General features: G+C 42.4%; 1 protein-coding gene across 1 annotated transcript in view; it reads left to right on the top strand.

The window, feature by feature from the left end:
* ACOXL (acyl-CoA oxidase-like) overlaps positions 1-17521 on the top strand; it is a 273176-nt gene that overhangs the window by 191774 nt on the left and 63881 nt on the right. The window contains exons 16-17 of the mRNA XM_018573020.1: positions 5040-5127; positions 17201-17271. Coding sequence (XP_018428522.1) covers positions 5040-5127; positions 17201-17271 — 159 coding nt within the window. The remainder of the gene's footprint in view (positions 1-5039; positions 5128-17200; positions 17272-17521) is intronic.

Raw genomic sequence — 17521 nt, 5'->3', positions numbered from 1 at the left:
CCTCTGTGTACCTAATTAACAAAATACTTATTTTAGCCCCACCATAGAAATCTTCACTGTGCGTCCAGGCCTAGTACTGTACAGCATTTGGAACAAAAAGTCCTAGTAACATCTACTGTGCATGCAGCCATCCAGAGGTATATAGCTTCAGGCATAGGATTGAAAGTGGTAAGTGGAAAACATGCTAGGTTGGCGCAGGATGTGGCTGGTTCTTTTCTTCTTGCAGAAGCTGTGCTGCAACAATTAGGGTTGCATAGTGAAAATCCCCGGGGGATGCCGGAAGGTCCTGCTATATATGGGTTATGCTGAGGGGAGAAGCAATAAAAGCCAACTTCACTAACTAGTTATGGACTTGGGGTGCAATACATATTCCCAAAATACTTAATAGAAGTGCACAGGGCATACATAGCATGCCCTGTCCTCCCGCTATTGCATTTAGCAACAGTTTCTGGCAATTCTTAGCTTTTAAAATGACCTGCTGTGTATTATAGCAGCAAATGGAGCTGCTGCTGTCAAGTTCGGCTTCATTCACACTATGTGCTATTAGATGCTTTTATATGCATTTAAAAAGCTTTTGTAAATGCATATCTATGCATCTTATGAATTCAATGGGTATGTATTCACACCTGGCACACAGATGCTTGAGACCACAATAGACTCCCTGGACTCATTTAAGGTCAAATTCATTTTTTTTTTTTATAAATTCTTTTATTTTCGCAACATAACATGTTATGTCATTTACATACAGTAGAAGGAGGGAATACACGAACAAATAATATACAGACATGTGTGGGGAGAGCATGGGAAATAACAGGCATCCAGTAATATTAATATCGTCTCAAGGCCACACAAGGAGCTTGGTATGAAAACATTGAGCTGTGAGCAAGTATAACCTCGTATTTTGGAGTCGAGCACTCCTATCCACTTGGGGTAAAGCTCCAACTGTTAAATGGTCCGTAGATGGCTGAGGTATTATCACGTCTACCTAGCGAACCATAAATAACCGCTACCTCGAGGAAGGTGTTGAATACCTGAAGGATGTATAGATAAGGATAAGGGAGGGGTTGAGAGAAGGCCAGGTATAGCGAAGGGAAAGGTAGAGGGGTCAGAGGGGTATACCATAGAGTTGGCATCGCTCAAGGTGCCATATATGCCCGATATTCATCCCTGGTTGTATATTCGAGCCAGTAGTGCCAGGTAGCATTGAATCTAGAGGAAGTATCTTTGATGTGACTGGTGAGATCTTCCATATACCTAAGGTCATTCATTTTGGTGAACCAAAGCTTTACCGAGGGTGGAGCTTCCTGTTTCCACAGCAGAGGTACACAGGCTCATGCTGCGTTGATCAGATGGACCATTATTGACCGTCTATATCCCTTGAGCGTATACTGGTTATGATGCAGTAGAAAAAAGGCTGGGTCAGCCGGAATAGGACGGTCAGTGAATTTTTGAGATATAAGTCGTACCTGGGACCAAAAGTGCGCCAGTTTCGTGCATGACCAAAAGAGTCAGAAGATAGCAAAGTTTGGTAGCAAAAGGATAAGGATTTTGTTAGGGGGCCCTGGTCTGTGTAGGTTTGTTTGAGAGGTGTCAAAGGGCGGGTGAAAGCTGCCGGGTCTGGGATGGATGCGAGGTAATGAGAGAGTTGAAGGTGTCTCCATAGACCCAGGCCGCCCAGAGCTGGGTCTGCTGAAAGGTCTGGGAGGGCTTGCCATGATGTACCCTTTAAGAAGTGCATTGCTTGGAACTTGTCCACAGCCCGAAGGTTCGAAAGTAGTCTATCCTCGAGACCCGGTGGGAATTGAGGGTTGCCTATTATCGGCATCAAGGGTGAGGGAGACGGCGAAAGTTGCTTCCCCAGAAAGGCAGATCGGGCTACTCGCCAAGTGGTTCCTACCGTGGGGTATAGCCTAACTGCCCTATCCAATTGTTTGTCGCACCATGGTAACACCGCAAGCGGGATGGCGGACATGCCCTGCTCTATGGCCACCCAAGGCTTAATCTCTTCATGTCGGCACCAGTCCATAACGCGGGCCAAGTGTGATGCTACATAATAAAGCTGAATGTCTGGTAAGGCAAGGCCCCCCGAGTCCTTAGGTCTCCGTAAAATGGACAGTCGTAGTCGCGGTGTCCGACCCGCCCAAACAAACCGTGTGATTATGGCCTGTATCGAGGCAAAAAAGCTGCTGGGCAGAGAAATCGGTAATGCTTGAAACGGGTAGAGGAACCTTGTCAGTACATTTTGTTTAATAACATTGCACCTACCCGTCCAAGTGAAGGCCTGTTGTGACCACCCAAGGAGGTCCGATTGAACAGGTCAAATTAATTTAAGGCTCCACAGGTATCCACTGTAAGATAACATCACACAATGATCTGTTTATCGTGTTATCTCTGGCTTAGACTATTATAGTATAGTATTCTATAATCTAAATGTGTTCACACTGGCTTTGTAAATGATCACAATGTGAAAACAAAATGTGTTTTATTAATCATATAATTATGTTTAGAAGTTTCATTTAAAGCTGCTATCCAGTCAAAACTGAAAATTAAACTTGAGACTATACAAGAAGCATAGTGATATGCCACTGATTACCTCAGATTTTCATACTGCCATCTAGAGCATTAGTTCACTCCATTTGGTCTGTAATGTGGTGATCCAAGCACATACCTGCAGTGATGTTGGAACACCCATTGTTTTGCCTTTCCTTTAGAAAGAATGATGCAAAAGTCATCATGCCTGAATAGGCAAATTGATGGAGTTTAATAAAAGTGACCCTGTCAGGGGATAAACAAATGCTTACCTGTCCTTTGACCCAGTTTGCAGAAACGTGGCTTCCTAGCAGAGCTCCTGGCACTGATCCTATTCCACACTTTGGAATGCTGGCTTCTGTGGTTCCTCCCAAGAAACCCTTCATCACTATTGTGTCCTGCAGTGGCCAGAGTTCAGCAGAAGGGACCACAGCAGCCAGCAGGGAGACAAGCCATTCGACCAGCCTGAAAAGTTAAAATTGGATCAGTGCAGGAAGCTGTGCTACTAAGCAAAGTTTTAGCAAACAAGCAGGTAAGTATAAAGTTGCTTACATTGCATGGCTATGCAGGGTTGCTTAAAGGTGAACTATGGGAAAAGTGAAATTCACTGATCCCCATAGTTAGAGGCAACGTGTGACACTGCAGCTGTTACATGTCGGCTCCATAGATAGAGAAATTAGCAATCGCAAACCTCTGATTGCTCAGTTCACAATCTTCACCCTACAGAAAGTGGTGACTGAGAGTCACAGCTCCCTTCAGAGATTCCCCCCTCCCCTCTCCATTCTCTATCGCTGACTGGAGGGATGGACTGGGAGAGGGCAGGCACAGCTGGCTCTGGTTCTAGAGATGCAGAACCAGCTGTCAATCAGACAGCGGGGTGGATCCCAACAATATTGTCAGGATCCGTCCTTGCTGCAGTGCAGCACTGCACTGTCAGCATATAGCTGGAAATAGCCCACTATATGCTGAGTTTTGGGTCACAGGAGGACATTTATAAATGTCCTCCTGTGACCAAAAGGGAAACAAACATCAAAAAAGGTTTGGCCATAGTTCTCTTTTAAATCACAATTGCTTGTACTCCGATGAATGCTTTTGTCTTGCCTGGAATTGCTGTTTACGTGTCAGTCCACCAGAATTAATAGCTGAAATTTGAATCACCTACTCAATTTTACATCTCTGATCTTGGCAGCAATATTTCTACACTTAACAGGGGTACAGGTACTTATACAGGGGTACAGATCCTAATAGGTTGGACTTGATGGACTAATGTCTTTATTCAACCTCAAATACTATCTAACTATGTAAGTTTCAAGGTCCACTCGATCTGTGTTCATTGTGCCCGAGCCAGAAACTTGCAAATATCTGATGCTTGGGATTCCCAAGAAAAATATATGTAGTCATTGAATGTAGTGATTTTAAGGAGTGCCTAAACCCAGGAACAAAATTCAGATTACCAGACCTGAGATGCAGGTGCTGCATTAGTTTTCTTGTTTCCTTTATTTTCACCTGGTGATTCTGGCAGTAACAATCCTTCCTGTTCTAAGGCAGTCATTCTCAACCAGAGTCTCACCTGGGTTCATCAGGGGTGCCATGATAAAACATAAAAACATGCTGTTTCAATACAGGACACAGCTTGTCAGGTACTTTCGTACAGCGGGACAGCTGCCAGCACCATAGAAACACATTCAGAAGAGGATGGAGGGAACTTTGTATCTGGAGTCCGCCTCCATCCATACCTGCTCTTTCTCAAGATTTTGCATTCTTTTAATGGGTTCAGTGACTGAAAAAAGGTTGAAAAAACACTGTGGGCTAAACAAGAGAAATCATTAGATTCCCCCCATCTATGCTACCTGACGGCCATTGTATTTAGTATATTCAGTGGTATATTTAGCAGACCAATAGGGAACAACTACGAGAAGTTCATTGTTCAGGGTTTTATACACTTTAGATGTGCTTATACTGCAGTTTGGCACAAAAATAGAGAAGGGCCCAGGACTAAATGCCATTTAAGGTTGGCACTCAGCAGGAGACAAAGACACCTATTCCCACTCTGGAATTAGGCTTGAGGAAGGAATGGAACCCCAAAATGTGTTGCCTCGCCATACTACCTCCAATTGCTTCTCGTCCGAGGCCATCAGTTTTACTGATTGATGCTGCCTGCCAACATCATTAAGTGATTCTCAGTCTGCAGAAAACTGCACACCAGCTGTCACTTTCTCTGCTGTCATCCACTGCTGAGCCAGCCGCTGCACCACTGCTATCCTCAGCTGAGCCTGCACCCTTCTCAGGTTTTTGCCTATGCCAGTGGTGGATGTTGCCTGATCTTCTTCAGGAGCAGCAGGACTTTGTGCTCTTCCACCTTTCCCTGAATAATGGAGTAACCTATAGACTAAGAGGACTTGAACTACCTTCTCAGTATAATGGGCTAATCTATTTTGCCTTACAGATTATACTGCAGTATTACCTTTGATGCCGTTTATTTTAATATATTTTTATGTTCTGTTAAACAGGTTATGAAAAAGAAGGAGGATTTCTTTAATGCGTGGAATTCATGTCTGCATCATGTTGTCACTCTGGCCTTGGCCCATATTCACAGAGGTCAGTAAACTTGTGCATTGGATAAGAACAGTCAGAATGATCATTGGTGATGTAGACAGGACTAAATTTATTGTCCACAAGCCTGCACCAGAAACCTCTGAGGCAAAATTAGACGCAATATGGATTTGGAAATCAGGATGCCTTTCATTTTGCAATGCAAAGTGTATATGCCACAGTTTTATATATATACTATATTACCAAAAGTATTGGGATGCCTGCCTTTACACGCACATGAACTTTAATGACATCCCAGTCTTAGTCCGTAGGGTTCAATATTGAGTTGGCCCATCCTTTGCCGCTATAACAGCTTCAACTCTTCTGGGAAGGCCGTCCACAAGGTTTAGGAGTGTGTCTGTGGGAATGTTTGACCATTCTTCCAGAAGCACATTTGTGAGGTCAGGTACTGATGTTGGACGAGAAGGCCTGGCTCGCAGTCTCCGCTCCAATAAGCCCAAAGGACTCTGTGCAGGGCAGTCAAATTCCTCCACCCCAAATTTGCTCATTTATGTCTTTATGGACCTTGCTTTGTGCACTGGCATGCAGTCATGTTGGAACAGGAAGGGGCCATCCCCAAACTGTTCCTACAAAGTTGGGACCATAACATTGTCCAAAATGTCGTGGTATGCTGATGCATTAAGAGTTCCCTTCACTGGAACTAAGGAACCAAGCCGTACCCCTGAAAAACAACCTCACACCCTAATCCCCCCTCCACCAAACTTTACACTTGGCACAATGCAGTCAGGCAAGTACCGTTCTCCTGGGGACCACCAAACCCAGACAGTCCATCGGATTACCAGACAGAGAAGCGTGATTCGTCACTCCAGAGAACACGTCTCCACTTCTCTAGAGTCTAGTGTCGGCGTGCCTTACACTACTGCATCCGACGCTTTGCATTGCACTTGGTGATGTAAGGCTTGGATGCAACTGCTCGGCCATGGAAACCCATTCCATGAAACTTTCTACGCACTGTTGTTGTGCCAATCTGAAGGCCACACGAAGTTTGGAGGTCTGTAGCTATTGACTCTATAGACAGTTGGCGACTACTGTGCGCTTTAGCATGCGCTGACCCCCCTCTGCCATTTTACATGACCTATCACTTTGTGGCTGAGCTCCTGTTGTTCCCAGTTGCTTCCACTTTGTTATAATACCACTAACAGTTGACCGTGGAATATTTAGTAGCAAGGACATTTTACGGAAAACCTGAATCCAATTATTTGGAGGGATGTCCCAATACTTTTGGCAATATAGTGTATTTGTGACTCCTTCACTGCAAATCTGAGACTTTAGGGCCACTCAGTGGTAATTTTTTTTATTTACAAGGGCTTTGATACCTAGTATCTCTGAGTAGATTACAGTATTCTCCTCAGAGATACTTTGTATCACTTTTGTAACACACAGCCGGCTAGCAGTTTACAAAACGCAGTGAACTGCTGCCAGCTCACTGATTGTCATGGCTCTGCGATCACATCGATCAGCTCTCGCTATGATCACAGGTCTGTAACCACCTAATCTGCTGTTGAGGCTCTGCCTTGGACCCAGAGGGACCCACCAACAGCAGTAACTCAATGAGCTGATGGTCCCTTCACGGACTAGTGCTCATTGTACCAATTGACTATCCCATCACCGGTCATTAACAAACTGAACAATTGGGACCGGATAATCCCGTCATCGGTCAGGAACTGGTTAATCTGTCTCACTGCTCCTTTGTAGCATTGCCTTACTGTGCGAAATAATTTACAAATGACTCCCACAGTAAAGGGAAGTAGCAGACCCCCATAATATCAGTAATAGGGCTGCAACAACTAATCGATTAAAATCGATTATATTCATTCATGAGAATCGTTGGCAACAATCATCGATTAGTTGCCGCCGCTCTGCTCCACCGTTCTCCGTGCTGGTGCTGGCTGCAGAGGTCTCTGTCCCTTTCAATACCCGCCTGTATCGGCAGAGGCAGCGGGGACACAGATCACTGCAGCCGGCTCCAGCGCGGACTGTGGTGTCTCTGCATTCCTCCACTGCTGCCTCGTTCCTTCTCTTCCGCCACGTTCCTCCGCTGCCGCTTTGTGTCTCTACTGGCCCGTCCTGTTCCTCCTAAGCCACTCCCCTTTCTCCTCAGCCCCGTTCCGCCCATGCCCTGTTCTGCCTGTGCCCGCACCATGCCGTTCCTCTTCATCGTCTAGAGTCTGGGAGCCATACCCTGCCTGCTATTTCTTATTTTAAAATGCGATAGCCAATAGCAGGCTGGCTATTGCACCCACCCACTGCCTGCTGTAAATCAGCAGAGGAGGACCTGATGGAGAACTTTCTCCTTCAGGTCCCTCCTCTGCTGATTGACAGTAGGCAGGGGGCAGTAGCCAGTCGGTTATTGGCTATTGCAATTTGAAATACCCAATAGCAGGCTGACTATTGGTCCCAGCAATAAAGTTAAACTAAAATTAAAAAGACTAAACAAACTTTAAAAAGTTCTATAAAAATCAAAAATGCAAACAAATAAACAAAAATGAACTCAAATTAAAAAATGAAAAGGTGTGTTTATTGTAAATAAAAGTTTGGTTATTTTATTATATTGGCTTAGAGTTTTACAATTCACATTATTTTAAATCCCTGAAACTAATTAAAATGTCTATTATAATACATACAATTATTAATAATAGGTGGGAAAAGTCATTTTCAGTTTTGGCCTGACAAAAAGTGCTGTAGGAGTTGAGTAGCGGTGCCATTCATTTCAATGGATCCCAAATGCACCTCCTGTCCGCAGTGCGGTCGACCACACTGGAATGCGCGGTACTGCAATACCCTGCATTCCAGTGCAGTGCGATTTAAATAAAATGTGCATACTGTTTTATTCTGAAGTAAACTTTGTCTGTAACACTGCATTTGGGTATTTTATTTTAATTTTAACATTTTTTATCCGATTAAGCTATTAATCGAAGTTAATAATCGGCTAACTAATCGATTATAAAAATAATCGTTAGCTGCAGCCCTAATCAGTAACTATAAATGTTATTTTGTATCAATCTAATAAATAGTCAATGACGTCTTCTTTGTGGAAAGTCTTGATCTGAGTCTTGAAAATGCATTGCGCCTTGTGCATGGAAGAGTCAAATAAAATAGCCGGAACACACCAGATTATGGAAAGAATTAAAATACATATATATTTTCTTATAGTAGGAATGGTGCCACTAACTCATCATTTCTTTCATTCAGCTATTACACTTCAAAAAAAAGTCCTGTGTTGTAAGGTCAAACAGCACTCTATCCCTGAACTGTACATGGTGCATGATCAACATTATAAAACAGTATTTCGAATCAGCAATGAACAGATGAGTATAGGATATAGCAAACAGACCACATAAGACCACTCTAAGAATGTCCATGTATATATATTCTAGGCAAGTCAAGACAAAAATATGCATTTGACCAACTTGCAGCTAGGCATTATTTAATTTTTAGTTTTACGGCAACTTTCTTGTCATTTTCTTAAAATCTATAATCAGAAATACCCTAGTAATGCAATTATCATCATTTTAGGATTTGTACGCTGGAAATAGATGCTAAGATCTCAGTCCACACTTTCATTGTTAGAGGTCCTCCAGCAAAGTGTCACTTTGAACTGCCTTTAAAACAATTATAAATAATAAATACATTTAATAAATTTAAATATGTTAAAGGAGAACTATGGGGTTAGGGCTTTTCCCCATAGTTCTCCTTAGAGTAATGGGAGGACACAAACTAGCGTCCTCCCGTCACCCTAAGCTCAGTATACCGCAAGCTACAGCTCGCGGTATACTGAGATGCCGCAGTATACCGCGAGCTGTATACTGAGACGCCGCAGCTGAAGTGGATCCCGACAATTATGTCTGGATCCGCCAGCTGCGTGAGTGACAGCTGGCTCTGGCTATCTAGAGGCAGAGCCAGCTGTACCCGCCCCCTCCCCCGTCCGTTCCGCCAGTCAGTGCTGGAGGATCGGAGCAGGAAGATGGGAATCGAGCCCCTCCCCTGTCACGGCAGAGAGCCGTGACAGGATCGAGAAGTGAGCGAACACCGCTATGTGTTCGCTCACTTCCCGATCTACTGAGCCGACCTGCGACAGTTTCATTGTCACAGGTCGGCTATAACTATGAGGTGAGTGAAAAGCAATTTTGGTGACATTTAGGGATGCACCGAAATTTCAGCTGCCGAAACATTTTGTCAGAAAATTGTACTTTCTGCGAAAGTAAAAATTTTTGAACGAAAATGCTGTCCATCTCTAGTTTCTGACACAGAGCATTGACCAGCGGGGAGGAGAGAAACATTCAAGAGGCCAAGCGGGGAGGGGAGCAGAGCACTATCAGCAGTGTCACAGGAGGCCAAGATCCCCTCTCGCTCAGAAAGGCCTGATCTGACTGTGAAAGGCAGATCAGGATGGAGAGCGGTGCAGGGAGGAGACAGCTGTAAGCTGTCCCAGGAGGCCGAGCCAGCTGTGCAGGGCAGGAGTCGGGTTGTGTCACAGGAGCCTGAGCTCTCCTCCCTGCAAAGTTTGCCCAGCCTCCTGTGACAGCAAGTCAGGATGGAGAGCAGTTACAAGCACTCGGCAATGATTAAATAAAGATACAATTGGAAAAAATGTTTTAAAAAATTTTGTTTTGATTTTGGCCTGACACATTTTCATTTTTGGTTTCAGTCTGAAAATTCCATTTTGGTGCCTCTCTAGTCACATTATCAGCCTCTTTTAGATTGTCACATTACTTATTTCTAGTGCATAAAGCAACATATTTATTATCCTAGTTTGTTTCATCCCTAAATAAGGAGCGTTATTAAAAATTGTCTCTAAATTGTTGCATGCTTGTTGGAACCTCCTGGATGACAATAGCCCTGAAGTGTTCAGCTGACTTGAGGGTATGAAGCTGAATTACCTTTGCAAAACTTTAAGAAAGTGCTCAGGAGGACTTCTAGACTGTGCGAGAGTTTGGAGGTATTTTATTGTCACAATTGCTGGATGCAATTACTGCGCTGTTGGGAAAATGTTGCAAAAAAAAGAAAAAAAACCGGAAATCAAACTTTGCGGTTGGTCAGCATGACATTTTGGTATTTGTGACTCAAAATGTTGTCACAGACGCATTCATAAATTCCCTCCAATGTTTGCTAAAAAATTATTGTGCATTCAAAATGAACCCAGTTTCACTGAATCCACAAAGATTATTTGCAACATGAACATACATTTTCCAAAGTGAACATTTATGAAGGGCCACTGTGCAAATTTTTTGCCGCTTCATCAAGACCCTGCCGGAATTTTTCATAGTGTATGTCCAACTTAAGTCAGGGCAATTCTGCTTTAGACCTATTGTCTGAGGTACTGTAAGGTTCTTCCCATGGGAAGCATAATTTGAACAATTATAAAAAATAAATGTTTCTTTTTTTTTTATACATGAAAACCTAGAGTGTGCATCGGTGGCAGTCTTATCTTCTGTCGTAAAACAGGACAGTACCAATTACAGGCCACAAAATAAGGAGAAAAAAAAAAACAAAGCAGTTTAGTGACTATAAATAGCAGTAAGCAAACATAGGAAATATACTTTGGGAATGCAAATACTGGTTTTGATGGTGATAATCACTCCTAGACCTGTATTACTTAAAGTAAATGTGTTCTTAATTTTTTTCCTTAAAGACCACTAGCACCATTCCATTTGTGTATCAACAAGAGTTTATTATTAAGTGGTATTTATATAGCGCCAATAATTTACCCAGCGCTTTACAGGACATGCATATTCACATCAGTCCCTGCCCTCAAGGAGCTTAAATCTAAGGTCCTTATCTCACATTCATGCATACGAGGGCCAATTTAGACCGGAGCACCCGGAGGAAACCCATGCAACCACAGGGAGAACATGCAAACTCCTTGTAGATAAAGACCTCACCGGGATTCGAATCAAGAAACCCCCAGTGCCACAAGGCAGAAGTGCTGACCACTACACCACTGTGCTGCCCACACAAAGATCATGCCATGAATTGGTGCTGCTGTTTTGCCCAGCATTCACTGTGCTTGGCTCAAGCTATAAATCAGAAGCAGGGCTGAGAAAAATCCTGCACATGCTCATCGCACAAGTCATGGTATGAAGGCAATCATTTGCTATTCTTCAAGCATGGGAACTGCACTGTCTGCAAACAGTTCACTTAGGAGCTCTATAACAAAGCTCCATTTTGTTACGGTTGGTGCGTGTTTCAGCAGCAAGGAGGAGGTGCTGCCTATCAACTTTATAAGAAAGTCAAAATTTGCTTGTGGAATCACAAATATGGTGACGGTGACGACTTGTTTTAGAAAACAGATTTCACACTAGGTAAAATGTACCATAGCAGGTTGCAGTCATATGTGCAGTTTAAAATAGATGACTTTGAAACAGGTTTACGTAAATGTCTGTTCATCTTTACAAAATAATTCATAACATCTAAAGAATATTCATGTGAATATAATATATTTCAGTTTAATAGTATATGTTCTAAACTGATGTTTGTTTAATTGCTGATTGCGAACTGACCACAGGTAACCTCATCAGTTATGGCTTGTCCTGTGTGCCTCATCTAACACTGAGACGCTCAGCTAAAATTAACACAAGTCATCATGGGGCGTCACAGCAAACCCATGACTAATTATGGGATGAGAGACAAGGCTGCACATTATAAAGGAAGTGATAAATTATGAGAGCAAAGCAGAGACCCATGGATTAGCTGGAACTAAGCAAGCAGCACTTCAAACAGGTTATAGGTAATTTAAGGTCAATGACTATAAGCAACACAGAGTATACTGTATGGTCTGCTGTAACTAGGGACTGAAATATGCACAAATATCATCTCCCCAAATGATCTGCCAGTAAAGAACCAAAACTACTAATTGAAGTCCCTAAATTTCCAAATAAATGTTGAATACAATTTACTTCTAATTTGGTAAGAATTACAGCAAAACAATGAACATTTGTTGTGTCATATGAACCACAACAGCATACTTAAAGTGACATTTAAAGTCAAAAAAATTTTCCCTCCCCCCCAATGTTAATTAAAGCACTTACCTTAAATTATGTTTCTTAATCCAATCTTCTTCTTTCCTGTCCTTTTCATCTGTCCCTCCAGCGCTGCTGCGGGTCTCCGATCCAGCGCTGGCTCCTCTGTCCTTGCTGGCACTTCCTGTCCCACAGTGTCTGCATGTGGGTGCACGCCGTCCATAGACTTACCTTGTGTTTCTCCTCGTCTCCTGGCCGATAATTTTCACATTTTTGGACAGGAGCGGGCGGGGAAGACACAGGTAAGTATTGACCTCTGTTAAAGCGTTTTTTTTTTTTTAAATTTTTTTGCATATATCTACTGCTTGCTAGCAATCTACTGCTAGCAAGCAGTAGACTACTGCTACTGCTAGCAGTAGATATATGCAAAAAAAACCCAGAGGCTTTAATTATACTTTAAGGAAGAGATTTTATAAAAAATATGACATTTTATTTTTATATTTCCACTATAGGACCAAATGCATATAGAACTTGGTTCCTTCTGGATCACTGGCCCCATTGCAGAATAAAAACACCTCTTTATTTATATTGATGCAGGCTGTAGCTCGACCCCAGTCTGAAGTCTGGAGTGCGTTCCTATGGGGTGAGGTACACCCTAGCTCGAGAGATAGTTTACTATGATGACTGAACAATCAGTACTACAGGGCTGCCAGCTGCTAGCAAACATACAGGGCAGTGACAGCTCTATCACACAGCCCCACCGTCATTGAGCATTAATTCATAAAAGATCACTCACCACTGCAGGGCTATGTGATCTATCAGCATGATCTATCACACTAGCAGCGTGGTTGGACACAGGTGATTAAACTGTCTGACCACACTGCTTGGCAACAGGACGAACTTGAATGGGACCAAGTGCTATATGTACTTGGTCTCCTAGTGGCTATTGTATTGTGACAGTCAGCAGCTGCGGCTGCCAGAATACCAGAATAGTGACTACAGATGATTCTGCCTGACTCCTTAAGTTTTTCATTTGACGATTGAGAACTGAAGTGCTGGCAGGGCCACCCATGGTGAGAATTTCAGCCAATTTACAGGAATTGACCGAAATTCTAACAGTGAATGGGCAGCTTTAGAATACCATATAAAACATAGCACTTAAGAAAGAAATGTTAAATACTAAGAAAGTTTTGCAAAAAATCAATATTACATAGAGTTCTACCACCACCACCACATACATTTTTTTGCCCATAGTTAAAGCACGATTAAAACAGTAATACTACCAACACAATATAATTTACAGCAGTCTATTGTATGAATCAAAACCGCTTCCAGTGACAAATCACCTGGTAAAATTTTTCTAAGAAGTAATAGCAATACATGGGTCATGATCTTAAACCCTTAGGGCATTGCTACTGCCTGATAATTTGGCCTGTTGTACTGACCGAAGCATCACTATTGCTTCATGGAATTAATGAATCTTCCAATTCAAATGTTGCTGCAACTTTTTTATTCTTATGTATGATTGGGGGAGTCTTAAAGCCCATTTTATTGCATGCACACAAAGACCCACCATAGACGGGTAGATATCTGAACCAGCGCTGGGACCTGCAGCCATCCTTGCCTGTCGCTGACAGTGGCGTACAACCAGTTCATCTAATCCATCACTCTACTCCATAGAAGAATTAGGGATCAGAAGCCCTTCAACTGTCCTCTAGCACAGCAGGAGTTGCACAGTAGTCGCAAGAGAGTAAAAAAATCTGGAGTGTTGCTTGCTTTTATTATATAAACAAGGTAGGTTTGGTAACCTTAATTAATACCCATCATAAATATAACTTTCTTTAATGGAGTTCAGCAAAAAAATTCCCTTGCCTTCTCTCCTTTTTTATTTTTTTTTAAATATTTATTTCATTTGTTTCCTTCATACTATTTATGTACTGTTGCTCTTTTACACTCATGTTATCTTTTATCTGCCACTTGTGGTTGCCAGCTCTTGTTTGGCTTTTGTTATCTCTTGTTGCAACCCTTCCCTGTGTGTGTGTACATCCTTGAGATGGATAGGATCTCTGAGCTATTGGGGAAAACACACGTCCTAGAATAACCTGTTAGCTAGAGGTTGGCAGAGCCTTTTGTAATTTTTTTTAATGTTGGCAGAACCTGCTTGAGATCGGATATGCTCTCTGTTGGTAATACACTCCACAAAATGCAGTGAAGTAATATATAACACACAAGCGTAATGTATTATTGGAAAATTTGGACACTGGATATTCTTATGCTTTCAACCAAATCTAAGCTTAAATATAGGACTGAAAGGGTTATATAGGACAGAATATAGGACAGAAAGGGTTTTTGGACCACTGGCTCTAGCGGCCATTTTGAGGAAGCTAGTGTCTCAGTGTAAAGCGCGTTAACTAGAACAGTGCAGGAAGTCTTAAAAGAGTGATTCAAATGGGTACCACTAGAGGGAATCTCTGAGGATTAAACATCAGTCAGTGGCCATGTTGCAGTGCTTTTTACAACACAGGACAAGTGGTAATTTTTACCATACGTAGGTGCCCTCTGTTAAGAGCATGCAACCCATGACTAAACTATACTTTGTAGTCTAAGAAGAAATGGACATATTTTTAAAAATTGGAAGTCTTGATATGCCTGTGTATGGGGGATGAAACTGAAGAGGCAAGTGATATGTGGCTGAGGATGTGAGCGTGTCACTAGAATTTAAAGTGAGGGGAAAACGCTAATGGGAACACAGCATTAAAAAGGTGATGCCTGGTACATAAAGCCGATGCTTGCGCATCGGTGTTGATTTCGTATAGACCGACGCCCGGGACATATAGTTCCGGGCGCCGGGCAAGCGAGAGCAGGGGGTGTGGAGCGGTGACGGCGGGGGGCATAGAGCAGTGACAGGGCAGGGGGCGTGGAGCGGTGACGGAGCTGGACACATGGACATGTGACAGGCTCTGTCACCTCCCTCAGCCTCTGTCCCCGGCTCGTTCTTGTCACAGGAGTTCTAGCACAATGCTGTGCTGTGCTAGAACTCCTGTCTTGGAGGTGACAGGGCCAATAAAGAGTACCAGTCACCTCCAAATGCTATCACACAGGGGTTTGTTAGCCCATGTGTGATAGCAATAAAGTTAAGTGAAAAAAATAGTTAGGAAAAGTAAAAAATAATAAAATAAAGTTAAAAAAATAACAACTGATTAAAAATGTAACTAAATAAAAAATAAAGACAATAAAGTAAAATAATAAAATAAATGAAAATTAAAAATGTTTACAAAGTAAATAAAAATTGAAAAAAATGAAAACCAGCATTGTTGCCCCCATCATCTGCATTAGAATAAACGCACAGTGTTTTCAACCGCAATCGCGTGCAAGCGCACGGGCAGGGTGGTATTGCGGTGGGAAACCGCACAATCTGCCTGACACGACTGGGGTGCCATAAGAAAATAATGGCACTGCTAGCGCGATCGGCGGTGGTGTGCAATCATTGACCGCCCGGTCATCGTGCACAAAACCGAGCAGATGGCTGGGCGGTCACGGAATCGCACACCACCGCCGATTGCGCTGGCAGTGGCATTATTTTCTAATGCCACTCCATTCGCGCCAGGCAGATTGCGCGGTTTCCCGCCGCAATACCGCCTGGGCGGTCCCACACGATCGCGATTGAAAACATGAATTCTAAAACGGTCCTAAATTAAAGTTCTTCATAATCATAAACAAATTGGCCTAAAATCATTAGTCTATTGTTTTTTTTTTAAATGTCACCTGTCCCTTTAAGAAAAAGTATCGGTAATTGGTATCGGCAAGTACATGAGGGGAAGTACTTGTACTTGGTCTTTAAAAAGGGGTATTGGGACATCCCTAGTTATTACCTAAAATGTGACTATTTATCTTGAAAATACAGATTTAAAATAAAACAACTAATGGAGGTTCTAACCATTCCCCTGCTTTGCTAAAAAGGTGTTTTTTTTTAATTATTATTTCTGCTCCCTTTCTCCTTATTTCCTATTCCAGAGACGCTCAGACAGCAATAAAAAATGGACAGAATTTTAACCCTTCCCCGCTCTATCGAAAGCATTAAAAAGGTTTTGATTACAGTTCCACTTTAATGTCAGGAAGGGGTACTACCACAAAGTGGTGATGCAAAAGACTCATGAGGGCCAGGCAGATACTGTATCATTTGCAGGATAAGAAGTCATCAATAGCAATCTTCATATTTCTATATAAAAACACTATAGTCTTCGTGTGATTTACTTAAGTAATTAACAATAAAGCAAGTAAAGTAATTTGGACTGAAAACATGAAATTGCTTAAAGTCTATTTCTAAAAATATCTAAACACATCATCTAAAATATAGGAAATTTATTTTTAAAAATTATTTTTTGGCATGCTGTATGAAGGGGAACATACACTGAGTGGCCAGTTTATTATGACCACCTGACGTTTGTAGGCAAATTAGCCATAATTTCGCGCTGACGTTGCTAGAGGGCCAGACCATTATTAATAGGGAAGCAGGTTATACCACGACAGTAGAAGTGATTTTTTTCTGAAGATATGGGTAAACAACGTGATTTAACAGCCTTTAAACGTGGGATGATTGTTGGCCGAGCGCCAACAATCATCCCACGTTCAAAGGCCATGGAGCGAGTATCAGCAAAACAGCAGAATTCGTTAAATGTTCAAGAGCAGCTGTTGTTAAAGTGTTTAAAGACTGGACTGTCAGCCAAAAATCTGGGTGCGAATTGTGGCCGTCAGTGACTAGTCAATGTTAGGGCAGAACGGAGAGTGGCAAGACTGGTACAAGACAACAGGAGGGCAACAGTGCAGTGTCAGATTCCTCGCATCACCTTTCAACATCTCGTGGAGTCACGAGGCGGCCCAACGAAGTCATCTCGTGGCCCAACGAAGTACTGATGGGGTGGTCATAATATTCTGGCCACTCAGTGTATAACTCATATAAAGGGATTTTCTCAAATTTGACTGCAAAAGTGGAAATACACTTTAAAGCACATATTGTCAATAAACATATACTGTTTTTTTCCTGAGTGTTGGTAGTAGATGTGTACATGTGTTCATTTGCTGATATTTTGTATTTCCAGTGACATTGGAGCAGTTTGCCTTGGCTGTGGAGTCTTGTCCTGTGCCAGCGGACCAGCATTTACTAATGGAGGTATAGTGGAATTCCCCTCATAATCCACAGCTGCATCTGTTTACAGTTTATTTCACTTTTGTGTCCTGTGACAAAAACCATTTAACCCTCAGAGCTCTTGTCATGAACAGGAAACACTGTTCTTCAGTGAACATTTTGTTCTATATTTGTGTGGGATCATCTCCTTTAGCTTGATTAGCTAATTTTCAAGAAAAGAGTTTTGCTATTGTCACTGCAATTTGCAGTGACAGGTACTCTTTATTGAGACATT

This window comes from Nanorana parkeri, unplaced genomic scaffold (assembly GCF_000935625.1).
Source record: "Nanorana parkeri isolate BGI_ZX_2015 unplaced genomic scaffold, ASM93562v1 scaffold46, whole genome shotgun sequence".
Classification (NCBI taxonomy): Eukaryota; Metazoa; Chordata; class Amphibia; order Anura; family Dicroglossidae; genus Nanorana; species Nanorana parkeri.
The sequence above is the reverse complement of the archived record's forward strand: the minus strand, read 5'-3'. Positions and strand labels throughout refer to the sequence as shown.